Consider the following 24,188-nt stretch of genomic DNA (forward strand, 5'->3'; position numbering starts at 1 on the left):
ATTTTACCATGAAGGCCTGCTGCACATAGTCTCCTCTTAACAGTTGTTGTAGAGATGTGTCTGCTGCTAGAACTCTGTGTGGCATTGACCTGGTCTCTAATCTGAGCAGCTGTTAACATGAGATTTCTGAGTCTGGTGACACGGATGAACTTATCCTCCGCAGCAGAGGTGACTCTTGGTCTTCCTTTCCTGGGGCAGTCCTCATGTGAGCCAGTTTCTTTGTAGCGCTTGACGGTTTTTGCCACTGCACTTGGGGACACTTTCAAAAAGTTTTCCCAATTTTTCGGACTGACTGACCTTCATTTCTTAAAGTAATGATGGCCACTCGTTTTGCTTTACTTAGCTGCTCTTTTCTTGCCATAATACAAATTCTAACAGTCTATTCAGTAGGACTATCAGCTATGTATCCACCAGACTTCGGCACAACACAACTTATGGTCCCAACCCCATTTATAAGGCAAGAAATCCTACTTATTAAACCTGACAGGGCACACCTGTGACGTGAAAACCATTTCCAGTGACTACCTCTTGAAGCTCATCAAGAGAATGCCAAGAGTGTGCAAAGCAGTAATCAAAGCAAAAGGTGGCTACTTTGAAGAACCTAGAATATAAGACATTTTCAGTTGTGTCACACTTTTTTGTTAATTATATAATTCCACGTGTTAATTCATAGTTTTGATGCCTTCAGAGTGAATCTACAATTTTCATAGTCATGAACATAAAGAAAACTCTTTGAATGAGAAGGTGTGTCCAAACTTTTGGTCTGTACTGTATGTTGTGGTAGAGAGTTCCAGAGTAGAGGGGATGCCTGGGAGAACTCTTGTATGTGATTGCGGGAAGAGGAGATAAGAGCGTAGATCGGAGGTTGTGTGCAGGTAAGTAGCGGGAGATGAGGTCACAGATGTATGGAGGACTCAGGTCATGGATGGCTTTGTATGTCATGGTTAGGGTTTTGAACTGGAGTCTTTGGGTAACGTGGAGCCAGTGCAGGGATTGACAGAGGGGAGAGGCCGGGAGATAGCGGGGAGACAGGTGGATTAGTTGGGCAGCAGAGTTTAGAATAGATTGGAAGGGTGCGAGAGTGTTAGAGGGGAGGCCACAGAGCAGGAGGTTTCAGTAGTCAAGGCTGGAGATGAGGGCATGAACTAGGGTTTTTGCAGATTCTTGGTTGAGGAATGTACGGATCCGTGAAATATTTTTGAGTTAAAGTCGGCAGGAAGTGGAAAGGTTTTGGATATGTGGTTTGAAATAGAGATCAGTGTCAAGGATAACCCCGAGGCAGCGAGCTTGTGGGACTGGGGAGAGTGGGCAGCCATTTACTTTAATAGATAGGTCCTTTGGGGGGGTTGCGTGAGATGGGGGAAAGACGATGAATTCTGTTTTGTCCATATTAAGTTTTAGAAATCTAGCGGAGAAGGAGGATGAAATAGCGGACAGACATTGAGGGATTCTGGCTAGTAGGGAGGTGATATCTGGTCCAGAGATGTAGATCTGTGTGTCATCAGCATAGAGGTGATACAGAAAACCGTGAGCTGTCCGAGGCCGAAGGTGTAAATGGAGAAGAGCAGGGACCGTAGGACTGAACCTTGTGGGACTCCGACAGATAGGGGGCGCGGTGAGGAGGTGGTGTGCGTTTGGGAGACGCTGAATGTCCGGTCTGTTAGGTATGACGCGATCCAAGAAGGTATCACAGACTTGGCCCTAAGAGATGAGAGGGTCTGTAGTAATAGGGAATGGTCCACTGTGTCAAAGGCAGAGGACAGGTCCAGGAGGACAGATAGTGTCGCTTGGCCTTCGCGGTTAATAGGTCTTTGGTTCCCTTAATTAGGGCAGTTTCAGTGGAGTGGTGTGGCCGGAAGCCAGATTGTAAGCGGTCAAAGAGGGAGTAAGAAGAGAGGTGGGAGGACAGTTCAAGATGGACGTGTTGTTCCAGTAGTTTTGAGGCATACAGGAGAAGTGATATAGGGCGATAGCTAGATACAGAGGATGGGTCAAGGAAGGGTTTTTTGAGGATAGGTGTGATTGAGGCATGTTTAAAGCCTGAGGGGAAAACACCAGTAGTTAGTGGTAGGTTGAAGAGATGGGTTAGGGTTGGGATGAAGACTGTGATGAGGTTTGGGATGAAGCGGGATGGGATCAGGTCAAGTGCACAGGTGGTGAGATGTGATCTTGAGAGTGGAGACCATTATCTTCTGTAATGGTGGAGAAGTTGGTTTTGAAGGAGGAGGGCTGGGCAGTTAGGAGGAAGGGCTCTGGGGGTTGTCGACCAAACCAAAACTGTCTCTGATGTTGTCAATCAGTTGGGGGAAGGGAGAAAATAGTTCTGCACACTGAAGTTTTCGATTATTTTGTCCTATTTGTTATTTGCTTCACAATAAAAAAAGAAAACCAAAATGTTCACAGTTGTAGGCATGTTCTTTACATGAACCGATGTAACCCCTCAAACAAAACAAACAAAAAAAATATTTCCAGGTTGTGAGTTAGCAAAACATGAAAAAATGCTGGGGGGGGGGGGATGAGAATGATTCAACAAGCCGCTCTAGTATTAAAAATATTAGTCTTCTATCCCTTTATCATCATCAAACCAATGTACCGTATATACTCGTGTATAAGCCGAGATTTTCAGCCCATTTTTTTGGGCTGAAAGTTCCCCTCTCGGCTTATACACGGGTCATATACCTGGATCATACTTACCAGTCCTGCAGCGGTCTCTGCAGCCTCACTTCTCCACTGTCTCCCTTCCCGTCTTCAGCGATCACGTGGTATCGCTCATTACACTCATGAATATGCACATATTCATGAGTGTAATGAGCGATACCACGTGACCGCTGAAGACAGGAAGGGAGACAGTGGAGAACGAGGCTGCAGAGACCGCGGCAGGATGGGCGAGTATAGCGATATTCAAATGTCCCCTGGTCCATCGCTGCTCACCGCTGTCTCTGCTGCATCCTGTGTCAGTGACGTTTAGGCAGCAGGGGGCGCGGTGACGTGGTTATTGTGTGCCGCCCCTCTGCTGGCTGAACAGTCACTGACACAAGAAGCGGCAGACAGCGGCGATGGACCCAGGAGAGGCGAGTATGGCTTTTTTTTGCAGCATATGTGGGCATAGTCTATGGGGCAGCATATGCGGGGCATAGTCTATGGGGCAGCATATGCGGGGCATAGTCTATGGGGCAGCATATGCGGGGCATAGTCTATGGGGCAGCATATGCGGGGCATAGTCTATGGGGCAGCATATGGGGTGGGGGCATATGCTATGGAGCAGCAGGTGGGGGCATATGCTATGGAGCAGCATATGGGGGCATATGCTATGGAGCAGCATATGGGGGCATATGCTATGGAGCAGCATATGGGGGCATATGCTATGGAGCAGCATATGGGGGCATAAACTATGGAGCAGCACATGGGGGCATAAACTATGGAGCAGCATATGGGGGCATAGTCTATGGATTCCACCCTCGGCTTATACAAGAGTCAATAAGTTTTCCCAGTTTTTGTGGCAAAATTAGGGGGGGGGGGGGGGGGTCGGCTTGCACACGGGTATATACAGTAGTTAGAACTTTACATGGAGCTGGGGGGTGCAGAGACACAAGATTTATGAGGGATTGTTTTTTCTGCATGGTGAGGTGTCAGTTTCCTTGATATTATTTCAGAACAGACATTTAAATTTTATTTGCTTCTTACTGCATTTTGTTTTTATTGAGTTGCTTCTGACCAAAATAAATAAATAAATACAAAAATAAATACTGGCATTTCGACTATGTTTCTTTTTAACGCATTTACTAAACTGGGCTAAAATATTTTAGATTTTGAAAGACCAGACTTTACAAGTGCAACAATACCAAAATGTTTTTTTTTTTTTAATTTCTTTAAATTTTGATGAGGGAGATGTGAATTTTTATACTTTATTGTTTCTATATTTTTACTTTTTTGCTTCATTCTTTTTATCATTTCATGCACTGGAAACTGGGAAAAGAAATTCCAAGTGCGATAAAATTGCAAAAAAGTGTAATTTCACTTTTTTTTTTTTTTTTTTTAAAATTTACCATGTTCACAATACGGTGAAACTGACCCAGCAATATGATTCTTCAAGTCAGTACGATTACACAGACTAAACATGCATAGTTTTTGTTTTCTTTAAGTGGTGAAAAGAAAGTCAAAAATTTGCCAAAAAAACCAAAAACCTTTTTTGCTTATGTTGCTATTTTTCGAGACCTATAACGTTTTCATTTTTCAAGATAGGTGACTGTGTGATATCTTATTTTTTGTGCCCTGGGCTAAAGTTTTTACGGATCCGATTTTGGGGTAGCTATGATTTGTTCACCTCTTATTGCAACACTGTGGCCAAAAATACGTAATTATGATATTTAGATTTCTTTTTTTCTGGTTACGCTGTTTAACAATCAGATTACTTCACATTTTGATGTAAGCGAGCCTGTATCAAAGTCACCAAAGAGGTAAAGACTTGAATCTGTGATAGTCTGATCGATTATATAATGTAATACCGCAGTATATAGGACAAATCACAGGCTGGTCTTCACAGCAGCATAATCATGGCAGGGACTAGGGCTTTCAGCATACACAGCTGTCAAGCACCCCATAATCAAGTGGGGGGGGGGGGGGGGCGCGGATATACAGATGTAATTGTATGCTACCCGGATCACACGTTTAAATATTGCTGTCGATCTCTGAAAGCAGCATTTAAACGGGTTAGAGGCAGCAGAGCTAGTAGTCTGTCGGGAATGATACAGGCTCAGCTCCCGAGCCTGTTTGAAAGACGGGAACCCGACATATGTCGTAACAGAAAGGGTTGAAGGTGGCATAAATAAATGTGACAATATTTATTATAGACCAGTACTTTACTAAATGTGCTAAGCATACATAAATCAGAGCCAAAATAAAAATTGGCCATAGCCACCACAGTGCAGTTTATATGTTCATCTTGGGAGAGTCAATTGGTTGATGTGGCAACCAAGGTGGTATTTCTTTTAGTAAGCTTTGATAAATGAGGCCCAATGATTTCCAAACCCAAGACAAAGTTATGGTGAAAAAAAACGACATCTTACTTGGAGAGTCGCCATGTATTTATGGAGAAGCTGGTCCACAATGTCTTGAGAAAGAAGGGGTTTCATTGTCTTCATGTCTACTTCTGGGATCAGGTCCACATTTCCCATCATTTCTGAACTATGACAGAGAAAAGAATAAAGCTTTTTTCCTTAGGCAAGAAGAAAAAGGACGATTACAGCTCAACGTCTACTGACAGGAGCCAAGGCTTATATACTCCAAGTAATACAATGGGGGATGCCCTTCTACAATCTCTACACCCTATGTGGTCTTCATTACCTTAGCTGTCCTACTAACTGTGCAAAGTGGGATCCACAGCGTTTCCTTTTTCCTTTATGATGATATATTGAGATGTGGCAAAAAGGTAGCAGAAAGTTTTGGAACCATGCAGTGCAGGTCATTTGACCAGGGATTGCAGAATTCCATGCAAACACTGCAGAAATAGTTCAGATGAAGGACATGGCGATTTCAGGAACCAAAGGGTGGAGTGAGAACAAACCATCAGGATCACTCTAAGCAAAACTGATGTACTATGCTAAAAGGGTTGTCCAATGAAAACAAGTTATTACCTATCCACGGGACATGTAATAAGTTACAGATCCTTGTGGTCCGACCGTTGGGACACACAGCGATCAGTAGATGAAGGACTTTTTCTCCGTTACAAGATGGAGTGAAAATTGGAATCTCCATCCCATTCAAATTACATGCGTTGCCAATTTAAGTATCATATATACTTGTGTTTAAGCCAAATTTTTCAGCACTTTTTTTGTGCTGAAAACGCCCAATCGGCTTATACAAGAGTCACTGTCCCAGAAGCCGGCGGGGGAGGGGGAGCAGTGGAGAAGTGTCACAGGAGGCAGGAGCTGGAGGCTGCGGCTATAACTGTGCCCACTGCTAAAGAAAAATGAGTATTCACTGCACTGGCAATGAATAGTCATTTCTCTTATAGAGCGCACAGTTACAGCCGCCGGCTTGCAGCAGCTGTAAAAAGGAAAAGAAAAAAGAAAAAAAAATACCCTCCTACTTACCTTTCCTGCACGCCCTTGCAGCATCTCGTTCCGGTTTCTAGCAGCTCCTGCGGCCGAGCGATCATGTGTCCCTGCTGAGTGGAGAGAGGTGAATATTCATTACCTTAATCAGTGAGGACACATGATCGCTCAACCACAGAAGCTGCTGGAAGTCTGAACAAGATGCTGCGAGGGCACGCAGGGAAGGCAAGTAGGAGGAGGCCGTGCATACCAGGACAGGGATGAGGAGGCCGTGCATACCAGGACAGGGATGAGGAGGCCGTGCATACCAGGACAGGGATGAGGAGGCTGTGCATACCAGGACAGGGATGAGGAGGCCGTGCATACCAGGACAGGGATGAGGAGGCCGTGCATACCAGGATGGGTATGCGAGGACAATGCATACCCAGCTTGTACTCGAGTCAATACATTTTCCCAGTTTTTCGTGGCAAAATTAGGTGTCTGGGCTTATACTCGGGTCGACTTATACACGAGTATATATGGTAATTAATTTAGCAGCGGTTGACCATGTGCACTGCTGGTCCAGTCTATCGGGGATAAAAGTTCCTGGTTCTGCTGATCAGTAATGGTCCAAGTGGTCAGACCCTCATCGATCAACAAGTTATTCATTTTATAAACCACTTTAATGTTGGGTCTAATGGTGAGCTCCAAGACACAAAAATCTGCACTATGTTCTACAGAGTGTTGATTTCTATAGTGTGATCCTTTCTCCTTTTTCACCCTTCACAATCACCATATTGTTCAGAAAACAGACTTCTGACTCCAAGCATGACATGGCTGTGTGGGAGACTGGGGAAAACACCAATCAAACCTGATTCAGACCAGTTTGACATCCCTTTATATTAGGCATCAGACTGTAGCAAGGATTTAAAAAAGTTTTGCTAAAACATGTACAATCTAGCTACAGGGCAGGTGAAAGATGACAATACTTGGAGCTTCAATGCAGGGACCCCAACCAATCTTCCACTCCTTCAGTAGAGAACAAGTGTGACATCCACATGATCTAATCAGTGGGTGGCTAACCTCCAGGAAAGCATTTAGCCTGTACAGCAAGTGCTACCAGCCGGCAGATATTCAGAGAATTACAGCAAGACCCCATTTATTTAAATACGGTCGTGCTGCAGTTCCTCGCCAGGTGGAATCCGAGTGATCAAAATAACCTGGTAAATGCCGTTGTCAATCTCAGCATCAGAGCCTGCTGTCAGTGCCGGGGGGCATGGTTTCAGCTGCTGCTCACTATGTATTGAGCGGTGACTGAAGCCACAACGGCGCCACCTCTATGACAGAAAGACAGAGGCTGCAGCAGGTGTCTCAGTGTGAGTACAAGGCAGATTCAGAACACTATTAACCTGGAGATTAACCCCCACATCTGCAGGTTATTGGGCTTTTTTTTTTTTACATGACAAGCTCCCATTAAAAAAAAATAATAATAATAATAATAATAATAATAATAATAATGCCGATCTGGATTCTGATCCTCCAAATAGTGCTGATCTGGAGAATCATATTAACCAGGTCAGATTTACAGTATAAAAAACTATGGCAAGTAAAAAAAAAATAAGAGGGGGATTTTTTTCCCTGTTTTCCAGTACATCACATAACAGAACTAGTCCAGCAGAAAAACAAGCCTTCATATGGCTAGGTGGACGTAATATTATAAAGTTATAACTCTTGGAAGAAGGGGGGAAAAAACAAAAGTGCAAAAATGGAAAATCGCCACTTCAGGAAGGGTTTAAACATCCCAAGAATGAGCAGGCTGATCTTCTAACACCCTAGCCATGACAATGCAAAAACCGCACCCCGCAACATCTATAACACAGTTGTTCTCCTTCATCCCCAATACCAGATCCTGTACTTTATGAGTGATGTATCTGCAGATTCTGTGTGACCACAAAGGTTATCCAGGCCATTATGTATTGGAAGACCTCACTCATCTGGGCTGAAGTACAGCCTCTATATTAAATCTATATGAAATCAAACATGGGATGAGCTGATCTGCAGCAGTGATTTGTCTATGCAAATGCTGGAAACCAATTTTGAATACACAATGCAACAGAGCACACAAATGCAGCCTCCAGCCATCCATGTCCCATACAATAAATGGCAAGACTGGACATTTATCACTGAAACTTTGGATACAGAGGCATGATTATCAAGTGTAGTTACCAGCCTGAAAAGAAGTGGAAGCCTTCAGTATTACCTATTATAGGTGTTCAAAACCCAAGTGAGGAGGCTGACAATCTCATTAGCTTCAAGATCTTCTGAGGCCAACTCCTGGATCCGTGAAGACAAAGCTTGGTGATACAATTCTAATACCTTATTGAATATATTGTAGGTCACTGGAAAACATTGCACCATAAGGTTTTTAACTACTACGAGATCATCGAGCACATATTGGCGGATAATTTCTAAATGGCGGACCAGCCACATTTTATCAGACTCTCGTGTTTCTGCCTGACTGCCTTCAATTTTGGTTCCAATAGTTTTTTCCAGAACCACAAACATCTTTTCCTTCCACTTTTTAGGTCTTCCTGGAGGAATGAATCCGGTCTGTTTTTTCCTGTCCATCATGCGACGATCTATTTTCTCCTCCCGCTCTATGATGCGGACAACTGAGACAACCAAAGTAGGATCCTTACGAACAGTGGTTATGGATCTTTGTATGACCATCCACAGCTGTTTAGCCATCTCATCTGAAAGATGCAGAACCTCCCCAAAGTAATTCTGAATCAAATTCATGTCATGGGTATTTTTGCTGTCCATCCGGTATTGTTCGTACATCAGGTCATCACGAGAACATTCCAGGTCCATCAATTTTCGATGTGCTTCCAATAGTCGCCCTTGTACGATGAGCTCTTGTGTTTCTTTTACAATTTCTGGTACTGTAAAATAACAGAAGAAAAATATATACTTTGCCATGTATAACATGTTTTTAGGTATACTGTACTGGTAATATATGCCAGAACAACAATATTCCAATACAGATAACCGCAATGTGTAATTCTAAAATCAACTGTGTGCTTGGTTATGAAAAATCCTTTATGTCCGAAATGTTCCTCTGTGAAGGAACGTTGTAGAGTAATATACAACGCCGGCAAAAATTAAGAGACCACTGCAAAATTTTCATTTTGTCTGATTTTTCTCTTTATAGGTATATTTGAGTAAAATGTAAATTGCTCTTTTATTCTATAAACTACTAACAACATTGTCTTCAAATTTCCAAGCACTAAATAGGGATTTTTGTGTACTCACCGTAAAATCCTTTTCTCCGAGCCAATCATTGGGGGACACAGACAGTGAGTGTTATGCTGCTTGCCACTAGGAGGACACTAAGTAAACACAGAAAAAAGTTAACTCCTCCCCTGCAGTATACACCCTCTCGCTGGCTGGGAATTCCCCAGTTCGGTGAAAAAGCAGTAGGAGCATTAAACGAATGACAATAATCATAACTCTGTCAAAACCTAATAATGCTACAGTGAGCAAATAGGCCAAACAGGGAGGGTGCTGTCCCCCCCCCAATGATTGGCTCGGAGAAAAGGACTTTACGGTGAGTACACAAAAATCCCTATTTCTCCTACGCCTCATTGGGGGACACAGACAGTGGGACGTCCTAAAGCAGTCCCTGGGTGGGGAACATACAATTGCTAATACCCCATGTACCACTGACACAACACTGTGGTACTGCCAATTGCAGGATGCGTCTGCCAAGAGCTGCATCCGCAGAGGCCTGAGAATGAAATTAGGCAATGTTTGTAAAGGTATGCAGGCTGGACAAAGTCGCAGCCTTGTGAACAGGCCTGAGAATGAATTTGATAATGTTTTGTAAAGGTATGTAGGCTGGACTAAGTTGCAGCGTTGAAGACCTGTTCTGCCGACGCCTGGAGCCGAATGGCCCAAGAGGCGCCCACTGAGCGGATAGAATGCGCCTTAATCCTTGCTGGGACAGGTGTGTCCCGGACACGGTAGGATTCCTGAATAGCCAAGCAAATCCACCTGGCTAGCGTGGTTTTTGAAGCGGCTAGACCCTTCCTATGCTCCTCTGGAAGTATGAACAGGGCATTTCACTTGCGGAAGGGAGCCATCCACGAGATGTACCGTCTCAGAACCACATCCAGGGTGTGGAGGGCTTTCTCAATGCGATGGACCAGTGCCGGACAAAAGGAGGGCAAAACAATTTCCTCATAGAGATGGAAAGAGGATACCACTTTGGGCAGGAAGGACGGGGACGTCTTGAGAACTGCCTTGTGCTGATGAAAATTCAGGAACTGATGACGGCAGGACAGGGCCGGCAATTCCGAAACTCGTCTGATCGACGTACTTGCCACTAGAATGACCACTTTCCAAGAGAGAATAGGTAGTGGTACGTCCTGCAACAGTTCAAAAGGAGCCTCCTGTAAGGCCCCGAGAACCAAATTAAGGTCCCATGATTCGAACGGCCCTTTATAGGGAGGCGCTACATGAGAAACTCCCTGAATCAACGTCTTGACCTGAAGTTTGGTGGCAATTTTGCATTGGTATAGCACTGACAAGGCTGAAATTTGGCCCTTGAGCAAGCTAAGCTCGAGGACTGACTTTAATCCTGACTGAAGGAATTCCAATAAGGCAGGAATGGAAAACACTAGAAAGGATCGACCATGATCCTTGCACCACGAAAAGAAGGTTTTCCAGGTGCGGTGATAAATGCGCATGGACACGAACTTCCACGAGTTCCGGTGGTAAATCGGACCCTGAGAAAGTAGATCCATGCGATAGGAAGTCGCCAAGGGACGTCGGCGACTAGTTGTACTAGTTCTGTGTACCATGCCCGGCACGACTAGGGTCACCGATACTTTCTCTGCTCTAATCTTCTTGATGACCCTCGGGAGCAAGGGGAGAGGGGGAAAGATGTATGGGAGCCGGAACTGGTGCCACGGCAGAACTAGGGCCTCCGCTCCAATGGTGCCTGGATCGCACGATCGGGCAACGAATTGAGGAATCTTGTTGTTTAGCCTTGAGGCCATGAGATCCACATCCGGAGAGCCCCAACGACGGCAAATCTGCTGAAAACCTTCCGGATGAAGAGACCACTCTCCCGAGGCAAAGGCTTGGCGACTGAGAAAGTCTGCCGCCCAATTCTCTATGTCCGGGATGAGGATCGCTAAGATGGGCGAACGGTTGGTCTAGACCCAATGGAGGATGTGACTCACTTCGTGCTTGGCCATCCTGCTCTGAGTACCCCCTTGACGGTTGATATACACTACAGCTGTGGCATTGTCGGATTGGATCCTGATGGGGAGACCTGCGAGGAGATGGTGGAAACTCAGTAGGGCTAATTTGATCGCTCATATCTCCAAGACGTTGATGGAGAGACGCGACTCCCGAATTGACCAACGACCCTGTGCCGTGTGACGCAACACCGCACCCCAGAAGACTTGCATCGGTGGTCACCACCAACCATCGTACTGGGAGAAAAGACCTCCCTTGACTCTGGGAGGATTTCAGCGTCCACCACTTGAGAGCTTGTCTGATCCGCAAGGACAGAAGGCACCGACGGTCCAGGGAAGACGGGTTCTTGTCCCAAGTCAACAGCAAGGCTTGTTGCAAAGGGCGGAGATGGAATTGTGCGAATGGCAGCGCTTCCATTGCTTTCCGAGAACTCTCATGCTGAAACGAATAGAATGAGAGACCGGACGGGAAAGAGTCCGCGCTGCCTGTTGCAAAGCTCGGGCCTTCCCTGAATGGAGAATGACCAACCCGCGGGATGTGTCCAAAACCATTCCCAAAAGGGAAATCTGCTGGACCGGTGTTGGGGGAAGACTTTTCGAAGTTTATCTTCTGACCCAGGCGAGAAAGTGTATTTATTGTGATATCCACGGATTTGTTGTAGGCTGGAAGGGATGGACCCTTGATTAAACAGGTCGACCAGATATGGAAGTACCACCACTCCGAGCGTGGAGAATTGCAAAATGCAGGAACTGCTGGATGATAGGGGCTCTCCCCTTTTGCATGGAAGCGACACCGACCTGAGGCATTCCATTCGGAATCGCCGTACTTTGACAAACTGATTTAGCAACCTGAGGTCCAGTATGGACCGCATCGTTCCTTCCTTCTTTGGAACCACAAAGAAAGGTTTGAATAAAAACCGCTGAACCATTGTGAATGACAGCAGACGGCCGCCTACTTTGTCGGTTTCGGTCATTGAGTAGAGGATCTATGGGATCTGCTTCCTTTAGATCCAGATGCTGTAGGCCTGGGTTTCCAAGAGCGGTTAGGTCTGTGAGAGACCTGGGAACCTCTGTCTCCACGCGGGGACCGACCTGATCCGGAAGAGAAGGTTGTGGAGGACCAGCTGGAGCTGTTGCGAAAAAAGGTTGAAAAACTAGTCGGCTGTTGATTCCGAAAACGGCCGGGCAGCCCCTTATTGGGGAAGAAAACTACTCTTACCCCCCAGAAGTGTCAGAAATAAGCTGGTCAAGTTTCTTGTCCAAACAGGAGACCAGTTTGATACGGCAGAGAAGTCTTTATTCTCTTGGAGGTGGAATCTGCCTGCCAGTCACGTAGACATAGGGCTCATCTGATGAAGACTGCATTAGCAGTTGCCTTAGCATCATCTAAAGAGGCATCTACTTCAAAATCCCCTGTTTGAATTATCTGCTTGGAAGGCAGTAATTAAGACTTCTGCCCAAGTGGCCATGCCTTAGCCACTCAAGTCGCCGCGAAAGATGGAAAAAATGCCGCTCCTGAAGCTCCAAAAACTGAACTGGCGAGGTAGCCAATTTGGCGATCGGAGGGGTTTCTGACTGAAGAGCCCTCAAACGGATCAAAGCGTTTTAGGAGCAAGGCACAATACAGGAGAATCCACGGAGGGGGACTGTAACCAATTCTTCAGCAGATATGGAGTAAAGGGTTTTCAGCCTCGATAGACTTGTGCCCTGTGAACCACTTATGTGGTTGGTTCCTACGTTTCTAGACAATGTCCATTAACTCCGGATGGCTGGCAAATACCCTGCGTTCACGTTTAGTCCTCTTAAAGGAGATAACGTGTTCCGGAGCGGGAATATTCTCCTCGTCCAACATCAGAAACTTGTTGACTGACTGTCAGAGAATCAAGCGATTTATGGACATTTGGGGAATTTTCAGGGACTGACGTGTAAGACTCGAATTCAGAGACATGTTCTCTGTGAACATTAGGAGAGGGAGAGCGAGAGACAGAACTCGCAGATGATTGCGAGCGTGACTAGGGGGATGCGTCATTGGTCCACTTTCTAGAGACCTGAGGATCTCTTGAACGAGCACGGTCCCCGCAGGTGGACGGTTCCCAGCCATCGCCAGAGCCCTCCTCGGGTGGTAAAGACACGTTCTGACTTAAAGAGGATTCCCGGAGGAGTCTATAGCCTTGGTCAGTGACTCCACAGACCGTGACAAGGACGCGGCCCACACAGAGGGACTAAACGCAGGGAGCACCTTGCGCGGCGGCAGATGGCGTTTAGCACAAGCCGGGTCGCAATCCGTGCATAGCGGATTAGTCTGGGTACTGGGCAAGGCAGTCTTGCAAGAGGTACCAGCGGTAAAGAACGCAGTGCGTTTCTTATTAGCCCCCTTTTTGCTTCCTTAGACTGAGACATAGTGCCCGTGAAAAGGTTACAAGCAGAGCCTGGGCTGCAGGGAATGTGCAGCGAAGGGGTTAAGCTTTGCTCTGAGGCAGATGCAGCTTACCCGCGGTCCTGATGCTGTGTCCCTGGGAGGAATATCGGTGGCCCTGTAGCGTCACCAGGTGTTGTCCATCCATGCCCGCACCCCCCGCAGCCGTCCCAGAGCCCACGGGACAGAGAAGGGGTTAAGGACATGGCCCCCCGAGACTAGCAGGACACGTCTCTTACAGAGTGAGAGGCGCCAAAGACATGGGCGGCGCTATGTAAATTGCGGCCTAGTATACCGAAAAGCCGGAGACTAAATTTTTGGGCCTACCCGCGGCGAGCGCTGGTTGAAGGGTGGAGCGGGGGGCTGCGACAGGGCACTGGTATTCCGCCGCTGAGACTCGGTCAGCGCTTCTCCCAGGGACCAGGACTCCATACCTCCAATCCGGTGCTCGCGCCGTCTGCGCTGTCCAGGAGCCTGCAGTTTTCATCCCATCTCAGATTCCGAGGTAAAAAAGCTCCCGGGCGATGTAGCAGAGCCGGAGAGGTTGTTACAGGGGTATTGCTCAATCGGTCCACCTTATGGACAGGGGGGTGGAGAGCTATGGGGCTGAGTCAGGGCATCCAAAAGCGCTGGTCAAGTCTACTCCGTGCGTTCCCCCTCGTATCCGTGTGGGGTACCGGGACCGTAAAGGAATCATTGCCAGAAGAATCAGCCCCAGTCGTCACAGGAAAGTGTACGGGGAGGTATACTCCGCGTGCTTGCCTGTTGTTGGTTCGGGGGAGAGTGGGCTGTAGAAAGGAACCGTCGCCCCCTTCACTCTGTTAATTAAAAAATAAAAATTTACAGAAAATTCAAAAATAAAATAAAAACGGTGGGGTCTTAAGCCAGAGCCAAGTGCCTCCTGCAGACACTAAGCAAGAACTGGGGAATTCCCAGCCAGCAAGAGGGTGTATACTGCAGGGGAGGAGTTAACTTTTTTCTGTGTTTACTTAGTGTACTCCTAGTGGCAAGCAGCATAACACCCACTGTGTCGCTCAATGAGGCATAGGAGAAATTTTGTATTTATTTTCAGAAAATGACAAATGGTCAAAAAAGAACAAAAAAAAAATGCAGTGCTTGGAGACCTCAAATAATGCTAAGAAAACAAGATTATTATTATTATTATTATTATTTATTGTTATAGCGCCATTTATTCCATGGCGCTTTACATGTGAGGGGGGTATACATAAAAACAAGTACAATAATCTTAAACAATACAAGTCATAACTGGTACAGGAGGAGAGAGGACCCTGCCCGCGAGGGCTCACAATCTTCAAGGGATGGGTGATAATACAGTAGGCGAGGGTAGAGCTGGTCGTGCAGCGGTTTGGTCGATCGGTGGTTACTGCAGGTTATAGGCTTGTCGGAAGAGGTGGGTCTTCAGGCTCTTTTTGAAGGTTTCGATGGTAGGTGAGAGTCTGATATGTTGTGGTAGAGAGTTCCAGAGTAGGGGTGATGCGCGAGAGAAATCTTGTATGCGATTGTGGGAAGAGGAGATAAGAGGGGAGTAGAGAAGGAGATCTTGTGAGGATCGGAGGTTGCGTGCAGGAAAGTACCGGGAGACGAGGTCACAGATGTATGGAGGAGACAAGTTGTGGATGGCTTTGTATGTCATGGTTAGGGTTTTGTAATGGAGTCTCTGGGCAATTGGGAGCCAGTGAAGGGATTGACAGAGGGGAGAAGCTGGGGAATAGCGGGGGGACAGGTGGATTAGTCGGGCAGCAGAGTTTAGAATAGATTGGAGGGGTGCGAGAGTGTTTGAGGGGAGGCCGCAGAGCATGAGGTTGCAGTAGTCAAGGCGAGAGATGATGAGGGCATGGACTAGGGTTTTTGCAGATTCTTGGGTGAGGAATGAACGGATGCGTGAAATATTTTTGAGTTGAAGTCGGCAGGAAGTGGAAAGGGTTTGGATATGTGGTTTGAAGGAGAGATTAGCATCAAGGATTACTCCGAGGCAGCGAGCTTGTGGGACTGGGGAGAGTGGGCAGTCATTTACTGTAATTGATAGGTTCGTAGGGGGGGTCACGTGAGATGGGGGAAAGATGATGAATTCTGTTTTGTCCATGTTGAGTTTCAGATATCTAGTGGAGAAGAAGGATGAAATAGTGGACAGACATTGAGGGATTCTGGTTAGTAGGGAGGTGATATCTGGTCCAGAGATGTAGATCTGTGTGTCATCAGCATAAAGATGATACTGAAAGCCATGAGATTCTATGAGCTGTCCCAGGCCAAAGGTGTAAATAGAGAACAGCAGGGGCCCTAGGACTGAACCTTGTGGGACTCCGACAGATAGGGGGCGAGGTGAGGAGGTGGTGTGTGAGTGGGAGACGCTGAATGTCCGGTCTGTTAGGTATGATGAGATCCAGGAGAGGGCCAAGTCTGTGATGCCGAGGGATGAGAGGGTCTGTAATAATAGGGAATGGTCCACTGTGTCAAAGGCAGCCGACAGGTCCAGGAGGAGGAGGACAGAGTAGTGTCGCTTGCTCTTGGCAGTTAAGAGGTCATTGGTGACCTTAGTAAGGGCAGTTTCAGTGGAGTGGTGTGACCGGAAGCCAGATTGTAAGCGGTCGAAGAGGGAGCAAGAAGAGAGATGGGAGGACAGTTCAAGGTAGACGTGTTGTTCCAGTAGCTTGGAGGCGTATGGGAGAAGTGATATAGGGCGATAGCTAGATACAGAGGATGGGTCAAGAGAGGGCTTTTTGAGGATAGGTGTGATGGAGGCATGTTTAAAGCTTGAGGGGAAAACACCAGTTGTTAGTGATAGGTTGAAGAGATGGGTTAGGGTTGGGATGAAGACTGTGGTGAGGTTTGGGATGAAGTGGGATGGGATCGGGTCGAGTGCACAGGTGGTGAGATGTGATCTTGAGAGTAGAGTGGAGAGTCGATCTTCTGTAATGGTGGAGAAGTTGGTTTTGAAGGTGGAGGGCTGGGAAGTCGGGAGGAAGGGCTCTGGGGGTTGTTGACCAAAACTGTCCCTGATGTTATCAATTTTCTGCTTGAAAAATGAGGCAAAGTCTTCAGCTGAGATGAGTGGGAAGGGAGGAGGTGCTGGGGGGCGGAGGAGAGAATTGAAGGTGTTGAATAACTGTTTAGGGTTGTGAGACAGGGAGGATATGAGAGATGAGAAGTAGGTTTGTTTAGCTGTGGCGAGTGTGGTCTTGAAAGTAGTGAGGGACTGTTTGAATGCGATGAAATGCTCGTTGGAGTGGGATCTTTTCCATCTGCGCTCAGCAGCCCTGGAAGCTCGCCTCAGCTCTTTGGTCAGGCTGGTGTGCCAGGGCTGTCTGTTGATTTTGCGAGTTTTGGTATGTGTAAGTGGGGCAGCGGATTCCAAAGCTACAGCTATTGTGGTGTTATATAGAGCGGCAGCGTCATCCGCATTGTGTAAGGAACTTATATCTGTAAGAGGGAGGAGGGATTCGGAGAATGAGTGTAGGTCAAGGTGTTTAAGATTCCTGCGAGGGTGTGAAAGTTTGTGGGGTGGGGATTGTAGACATGGAGTGAAGAGGGAAGAGAATGTGAGCAGGTTGTGGTCAGAGAGAGGAAGAGGTGAGTTAGAGAGGTTAGATAGGGAGCAGAGGCGGGTGAAGATGAGGTCCAGTGTGTGGCCATCTTTGTGGGTGGCTGTAGAAGACCATTGAGTGAGGCCGAAGGAGGAAGTGAGAGATAGAAGTTTAGTGGCAGCTGAGAGGGAAGTGTCAATGGGGATGTTGAAGTCGCCCATGATGATAGTAGGGATGTCCGCGGAAAGGAAATGAAGTAACCAGGTGGTGAAGTGGTCAAAGAAGGTGGTGGCTGGCCCTGGGGGGCGGTAGATGACAGCCAGTTGGAGGTTGGAGGGGGAGTAGATGCGCACAGAGTGCACCTCAAAGGAAGGGAGGGTAACAGAGGGTGGCAGTGGGATTGGGGTGAAGGAGCAGGTATCTGACAGGAGAAAACCAACTCCTCCACCATGTTTGCTGCTGGGGCGGGGGGTGTGAGAAAGATCATAATCATTTAGAAACAGCAATACTAATGTTTTAACTCAAGAAGAGTTCAGAAATCAATGGTCTTGGCATGCTTCCCACCAGTCTTTCACACTGCTTTTGGGTGACCTGGTACAACTCCTGGTACAAAACGTTAAGCATTTCTTCTTTGTTTGATGGCTTATGACTATCCATCTTCCTCTTGATTACATTCCAAAGGTTTTCAAATCGGGTTCAGGTCTGGAGATTGGGCTGGCCATAATAGGGATTTGATGTGGTGGTCCTTCATCCACACATCGATTGACCTAGCTGTGTGGCATGGCGCATTGTCCTGCTGGAAAAAACAGTCCTCAGAGTTGGGGAACATTGCCTGAGCAGAAGGAATCAACTGTTTTTCCAGGATAACCTTGTATGCGGCTTGATTCATATGTCCTTCGCAAAGATGAACCTGGGCAATGCCTGCCTTGATGATGCATCCCCAGATCATCACCGATCCTCCGCCAAATTGCACAGCGGGTACGAGACACTGTGGCTTGTATGCCTCTCCAGGTCTCCATCTAACCATTAGACAACCAGGTGTTGGGCAAAGCTGAAAATTAGACTCAGAAGATTCTTACTCCAGTCCTCTATGGTCCAATCCTTATGGTATTTGACAAACTTCAGCCTGGCTCTCCTTTGCTTCTCAGTGATGAAAGGTTTTCTACCTTTACATGACTTGAGCCCTGCCTCTAGGAGCCTGTTATGAACTGTTCTTGCTGTTCACTTCACCCCAGCTGCCATTTCTTTTGCAGGTCACTTGATGTCACCCTGCGGCTGCTGAGTGACATTCGAATAAGATGATGGTCATCCCTGACACTGGAGAGTCGTTTTCTCCCTCTGCCGGTTTGTAGGTTTGTTGTCCCTAATGTCTGCTGCTTGACCTTGTTGTAATGGACTGCCGTCTTAGAAATTTTAAGGATGGAGGCAACAAGACGCTCACTGTATCCCTCTGCTAGTAAAGCCAGAATTGAGCCCTTCTTTTCCTCACTCAAGACTTTTCTTTTCAACTCCTTTGGCATGGTTAAGAGTTATTTTTTCATTCCTATTACTTTTGGGATATTATTAGCACGTGTTTTGCCACTCAGCTTGTCCTATTGCAAGAGTATTGTGAACACCACAGCAGGGTTTTTTATACTTTTCCTTCATTAAATAAGATTTGGTTCAGGTAATCACCTAGTCAGAAGCACATTAAGTAGAATGAAGTGTACTCTGGTTGAAATTCAACTGACACTGGAATGGAATGGCTGTGAGACATGTAGAGAAGCTGATTTTTATAAAACTGTGCAGTGGTCTCTTAATTTTTGCCAGAGGTGTATATACAACAAAATACTGGGTAAAAAAACAAAACAAAAAGAACAAAACAAAAAACACACGAGCAGGGTACGGACGATTTCATTTCTGCTCCTAATAACAATATAACTTAAAACCTACTCTGTAAATGTTAGGCTAGTTTCACACTAGCGCTACAGGGCGCAGCACCGAGCGCACAAAAATGCAACACAGTGCGTTTGGCGCACGTCGGCACAGCGCCAAAAGGGCGGATGCGCCGGCAAAAGTGTACCAGCGCACCCAACGCTAAATGTAGGGTACACTGATCGCATGCAGAATCATGCGATCAGAGGAGGAGCTGACCGGAGGGGGCGCGGCTGGGGGCGGAGCTTAGCGGCGGCCGTGCGCTGCACCCTGTAACGCTAGTTTGAAACTAGCCTTAGGTGTCCTGTCACTTGGAATGTTAATGTTGTCCAGAAGGGAATGCAGCCCTCAAATGTATCTATCTTGTAAGGAGCAGGGCGTGCATATTATACGAATGGTTAATATACTGGATGGTCCAAAAGTAGGTGGACTGAAAAACAGGATTTTTGGTTGCTTACCGTAAAATCTGTTTCTCGGAGCCTTCATTGGGGGACACAGAAACCATGGGTGTATGCTGGCTGCCACTAGGAGGCTGACACTATGCACAGAAAAAGGTTAGCTCCTCCTCCGCAGTATACACCCCACCGACCGGCACCAACTTCCTCAGTTAGTGAGAAAGCAGTAGGAGAAGTAACAAAACAGAATGAAAACAACAGACAACTCAACTGTAATCAACAAACAACCTAAGAACAGGAGTTGCAGAATATGGGAGGGTGCTGTGTCCCCCAATGAAGGCTCCGAGAAACAGATTTTCCGGTAAGCAACCAAAAATCCTGTTTTCTCCATCGCTTCATTGGGGGACACAGAAACCATGGGACGTCCCAAAGCAGTCCCTGGGGTGGGAAACAAACTTCCATCAGGTCAGCGGACTCACCACCGCCGCCTGCAAGATCCTTCTGCCTAGGCTGACCTTCGCCGAAGCATAAGTGTGGACCTTGTAAAATTTGGCAAACGTGTGGATCGAAGACCAGGTTGCCGCTTTGCAGAGCTGCTGCGCAGAAGCTCTGTGGTGCACCGCCCAGGAGGCACCCACTGCCCGGGTAGAGTGAGCTCTAATTCCCGGAGGGGGCACTCGATGCTTGACCCGGTAGGCCTCCAAAATTGCCGATCTGATGCAGCGAGAAATGGTAGCCTTGGAGGCCAGCTGACCTTTCCGCGCACCATCTGGAATGATGAAAAGAGAGTCTTTCTTCCGCAAGGGAGACGTCCTAGCCAGGTACACCTTCATGGCTCCGACCAGGTCTAGCTTGTTCAAGGAGCGTTCCAGAGGGAGGATTGGGCCCGGACAAAAGGACGGGAGAACAATGTCCTCATGTAGGTGAAAAATGGACACCACCTTAGGAAGGAAGGCGGGGGCCGCAGGACCACCTTGTCCTGATGGAGCACCAGGAAAGGGGGGCGCAAGAAAGGGCCACCCTTTCCGACACGCGCCGGATGAAGGTGATGGCCACCAGAAAGTCCACTTTCCAGGAGAGAGGGGACAGGGAGACTTCCCTGAGAGGTTCAAAGGGAGACCGTTGAAGAGTCTCCAGAACCAGATTGAGATCCCATGGAACCACGGGAGCGCGGTACGCAGGTGCCGTATGAGCCACTCCCTGAAGGTTTTGACCTGCGGACGGGAGGCCAACATCTTCTGAAAAAGAATGGAGAGCGCTGAAACCTGACCCTTCAAAGAACTGAGGGCAAGGCCCGCATCTAGGCCTGCCTGGAGGAATGCCAGGATAGAAGGGAGAGAAAAGGACATGGGCGGAACGTCATTGGCCTCACACCAAGTGAAATAGGCCTTCCATGTACGATAATAAATTCTCGAAGACGAAGGTTTTCTAGCACGGATCATGGTGTGAATAACCCGATCTGAAAAACCTGACCGCTTCAGAACCGCGGTTTCAACAGCCACGCCGTTAAATCAAGTGGCAGAGAATTGGGATGGCAGATTGGACCTTGAGACAGCAGATCCGCTCTGTCTGGAAGCTTCCAGGGGGCATCCGCGAGAAGATTGACGATGTCCGCGAACCAAGCCCTTCTGGGCCAATTAGGAGCGATGAGGATGACTGATACCCCTCCGCCTTGATTTTCCTCAACAGCTTGGGAAGAAGAAGGGGAGTTAACAGATAAGGGAGCTTGAACTTCGACCAGGGAATGGTCAGAGCATCGGCGCCCACTGCGAGAGGATCTCGGGCCCTGGATACGAACTGTGGGACCTTCCTGTTCAGGCGAGACGCCAGCAGGTCCACGTCCGGAGTCCCCCAACGACGGCAAAGCTGATGAAAGACGTCCGGAAGTAAGGACCACTCTCCCGCCGTGAGACCCTCGCGGCCGAGAAAATCGGCGGCCCAGTTGTCCACGCTGGGAATGTGCATTGCGGATATCGCTGGGACCAATACCTCTGCCCAGTGGAGAATCCTGGACACTGCCGCTAGAGCCAAGGAGCTCCGTGTCCCCCCTTGGTGGTTGACATATGCCACCGCTGTGGCATTGTCTGTCTGAATCCGGACCGGCAGACCCCTGAGAAGCCTTTCCCAGTGAATGATAAATCGCCTGTATCTCGAGGACGTTGATCGGCAGAGTTGTCTCTTGGGTCGACCACTGACCCTGAACCATCTGATTGCGAAACACAGCTCCCCAGCCGAGAAGGCTGGCACTCGTTGTCACAATCTGCCAGTAAATCGGAAGGAATGACCGGCCCAGGGAGATGAGGGGTGACGTCAGCCACCAATTGAGGGACTGTTTGACCCGGAACGAGAGGCGAATTGGACGATCCAGGGAGAGAACGGACCTGTTCCACCGAGACAGAATGGCCTGTTGAAGCGCTCTCGTGTGAAATTGAGCAAAGGGGATCGCTTCCGTCGTCGCCACCATCTTTCCCCAAGACTTTCATGGCTGACCGGAAAGATGGAAGCTTTAGGCTCTGTAGATCAAACATCTCGCCGCAGAGATCAACTTCTCTTCCGGGAGAAAGACCCTCGACCGACGGGTGTCTAACAATAAGCCTAAAAACACAAGACGGTGAGTCGGAACGAGGCAGGACTTACGAGCCACCCAAAACTGGACAGGGTGCCGAGAACGATGGTAAGGCTTTGGAGAGTATGGTGAAAAGACGGAGCTTTGATTCGAATGGCGTCGAGGTACGAGAAGAGTACGAGACCTCTGATCCTCAACAGGGCCATCAACGCCGCCATGATCTTTGTAAACACTCTGGGCGCAGTGGCAAGACCGAACGGCAGGGCGACAAACTGGTAGTGGTCCTGATGAATCGCAAAACGCAGAAATGTCTGATGCCCGTAAAAGATGGGGACATGCAGATAGGCATCTCGAAATGTCTATTGAACACGAATTCCTGCGCCTCCATGGAAGCGATTACTGAACGAAGGGTCTCCATCCTGAAATGACGCAGGCGGACCCTCTTGTTCAGCAGTTTGAGGTTCAGAATGGGCCGAACCGCGCCGCCTTTTTTCAGCACTACAGGTTTCAGTAAAACCCTGTGAATCGCTCTGTTTTGGGAACGGGCACAATGACCCCGGAACGGAGAAGCGAGTCGATGGGTGCAAAGACGCCCGGAACTAAGGCGGGGTCTTTTGGAGGACGGGACTCGAAGAAGCGATCCCGGGGCCGAGACACAAACTCTATCTTGTATCCTGAGGATACGACTTCCCTGACCCAAGCGACTTCCACCGAGGCAAGCCAGATGTCCCTGAAGAAAAGGAGTCGGCCGCCCAGTTGGAAAGGCGCCTCGGGGCTTTGTAGATAGTCATGCCGAGGTGGACCTTCCAGTTCTGGACCCTCTGCCCTGGGAGGAGTGAGATCGCCAGGATGAAGTGGGCATAAAGGAGACCTTCTTCCTATCCTGGCGTGCTTGCGGCCTTTGCTGGTTGGAAAAAGATTCTGCCGTCGCGACGTGGCGGAAAGACCGAAGCTGACACCCTGGAGGGGGTCTACGAGGCTTGGACTGAGGAAGAGAGCTTGTGCCCCCAGTGCCGTCTTTGATAATCTGGTCCAGCTGGGATCCAAAGAGACGCGCACCCTGAAAGGGCAGATTGGTAAGGGATTTTTTAGACGACAAATCCGCCTGCCAAGCCTTGAGCCAAATTGTACGCCGGATTGCAACTAAGTTGCTGGACGCTTGAGCTGCACAAGAGGCGGCACCCAAGGAGGCCGAGACCAGATAATCCCCGGCATGGGAGATCTGGTTGGCTATCTCGGCCAAACACTCTGGTTGGGCTCCATCAAGAATGCCTTGGCGGAGATCTTCCGCCCAAGCAGCTTTGGCCTTTGCTACCCAAGTGGAGGCAAAGGCTGGGCTTAGCACCGTCGCAGCCGCTTCGAATGCTGACTTTGCTAAGGATTCTATGATCCTGTCGTTAGAATCCTTCAAAGCTGCCACACCTGAAATCGGAAGGACCGTGCTGTTAGATAGTCTGGACACAGAGCGTCTACAGAGGGAGAAGCCGACCAGTTGTCGGTAAGCTCCTGAGAGAATGGATACAGCACGCCGAGGCGCTTCCCTCTTTGAAAGCGCCTGGACGGATTTTTCCTTTCCTGGTGAGGAGCTTGGCAAACTCAGAATGAGGAGCGAAGACTCCGGAAGGTGTTTATGCCCGTCTGAACGAAACCTCCTGATCTGAGGGTTTCGCAGGGGAGTCTGTGATCTCGAAAGTATGGTTAATCGCTGCAATGAGGTTCTGTTCATGTCCGCGGTATGGTCCGAATCCAGCTCTAAAATCTCCTCGGATGGCGCATCCGAGAACGCTTCGCCTGACTCAGGTGAGGATGCACGGGAAGGAAACTGCTGGGAAGGACTATGTGGCGAGATGGAGCGAGGGGAGGATTCCGGCAGGAGATCCTGCCTGGATCTTTTGCGGCTCATGGAGGCTGGTTCAGGTGGAACCTCCTGTGACCTGCTGGGTCCTGCAGAGGAGTCCAGGGACAACTTATGAAGAATGGCCACTAGGGACTGAGATGCCCTGGTGAGATACACCACTGATTGAGATAGGGAAGAAGCCCAGTCAGGAATGGGAGATTC

At 48.2% G+C, this 24,188-nt stretch overlaps 1 protein-coding gene across 4 annotated transcripts in view; it reads right to left on the reverse strand.

The window, feature by feature from the left end:
* EXOC3 (exocyst complex component 3) overlaps positions 1 to 24,188 on the reverse strand; it is a 57,822-nt gene that overhangs the window by 20,617 nt on the left and 13,017 nt on the right. For all 4 annotated transcript variants that reach the window (XM_073587793.1, XM_073587797.1, XM_073587796.1 and 1 more), the window contains exons 4-5: positions 8,293 to 8,974; positions 5,067 to 5,184 (exon numbers count right to left, since the gene is read on the reverse strand). In XM_073587793.1, the coding sequence (XP_073443894.1) occupies positions 5,067 to 5,184; positions 8,293 to 8,974 (800 nt within the window). The remainder of the gene's footprint in view (positions 1 to 5,066; positions 5,185 to 8,292; positions 8,975 to 24,188) is intronic.

Source organism: Dendrobates tinctorius, unplaced genomic scaffold (genome assembly GCF_039654945.1).
Source record: "Dendrobates tinctorius isolate UK_male_01 unplaced genomic scaffold, ASM3965494v1 ptg000102l, whole genome shotgun sequence".
Taxonomy (NCBI): domain Eukaryota; kingdom Metazoa; phylum Chordata; class Amphibia; order Anura; family Dendrobatidae; genus Dendrobates; species Dendrobates tinctorius.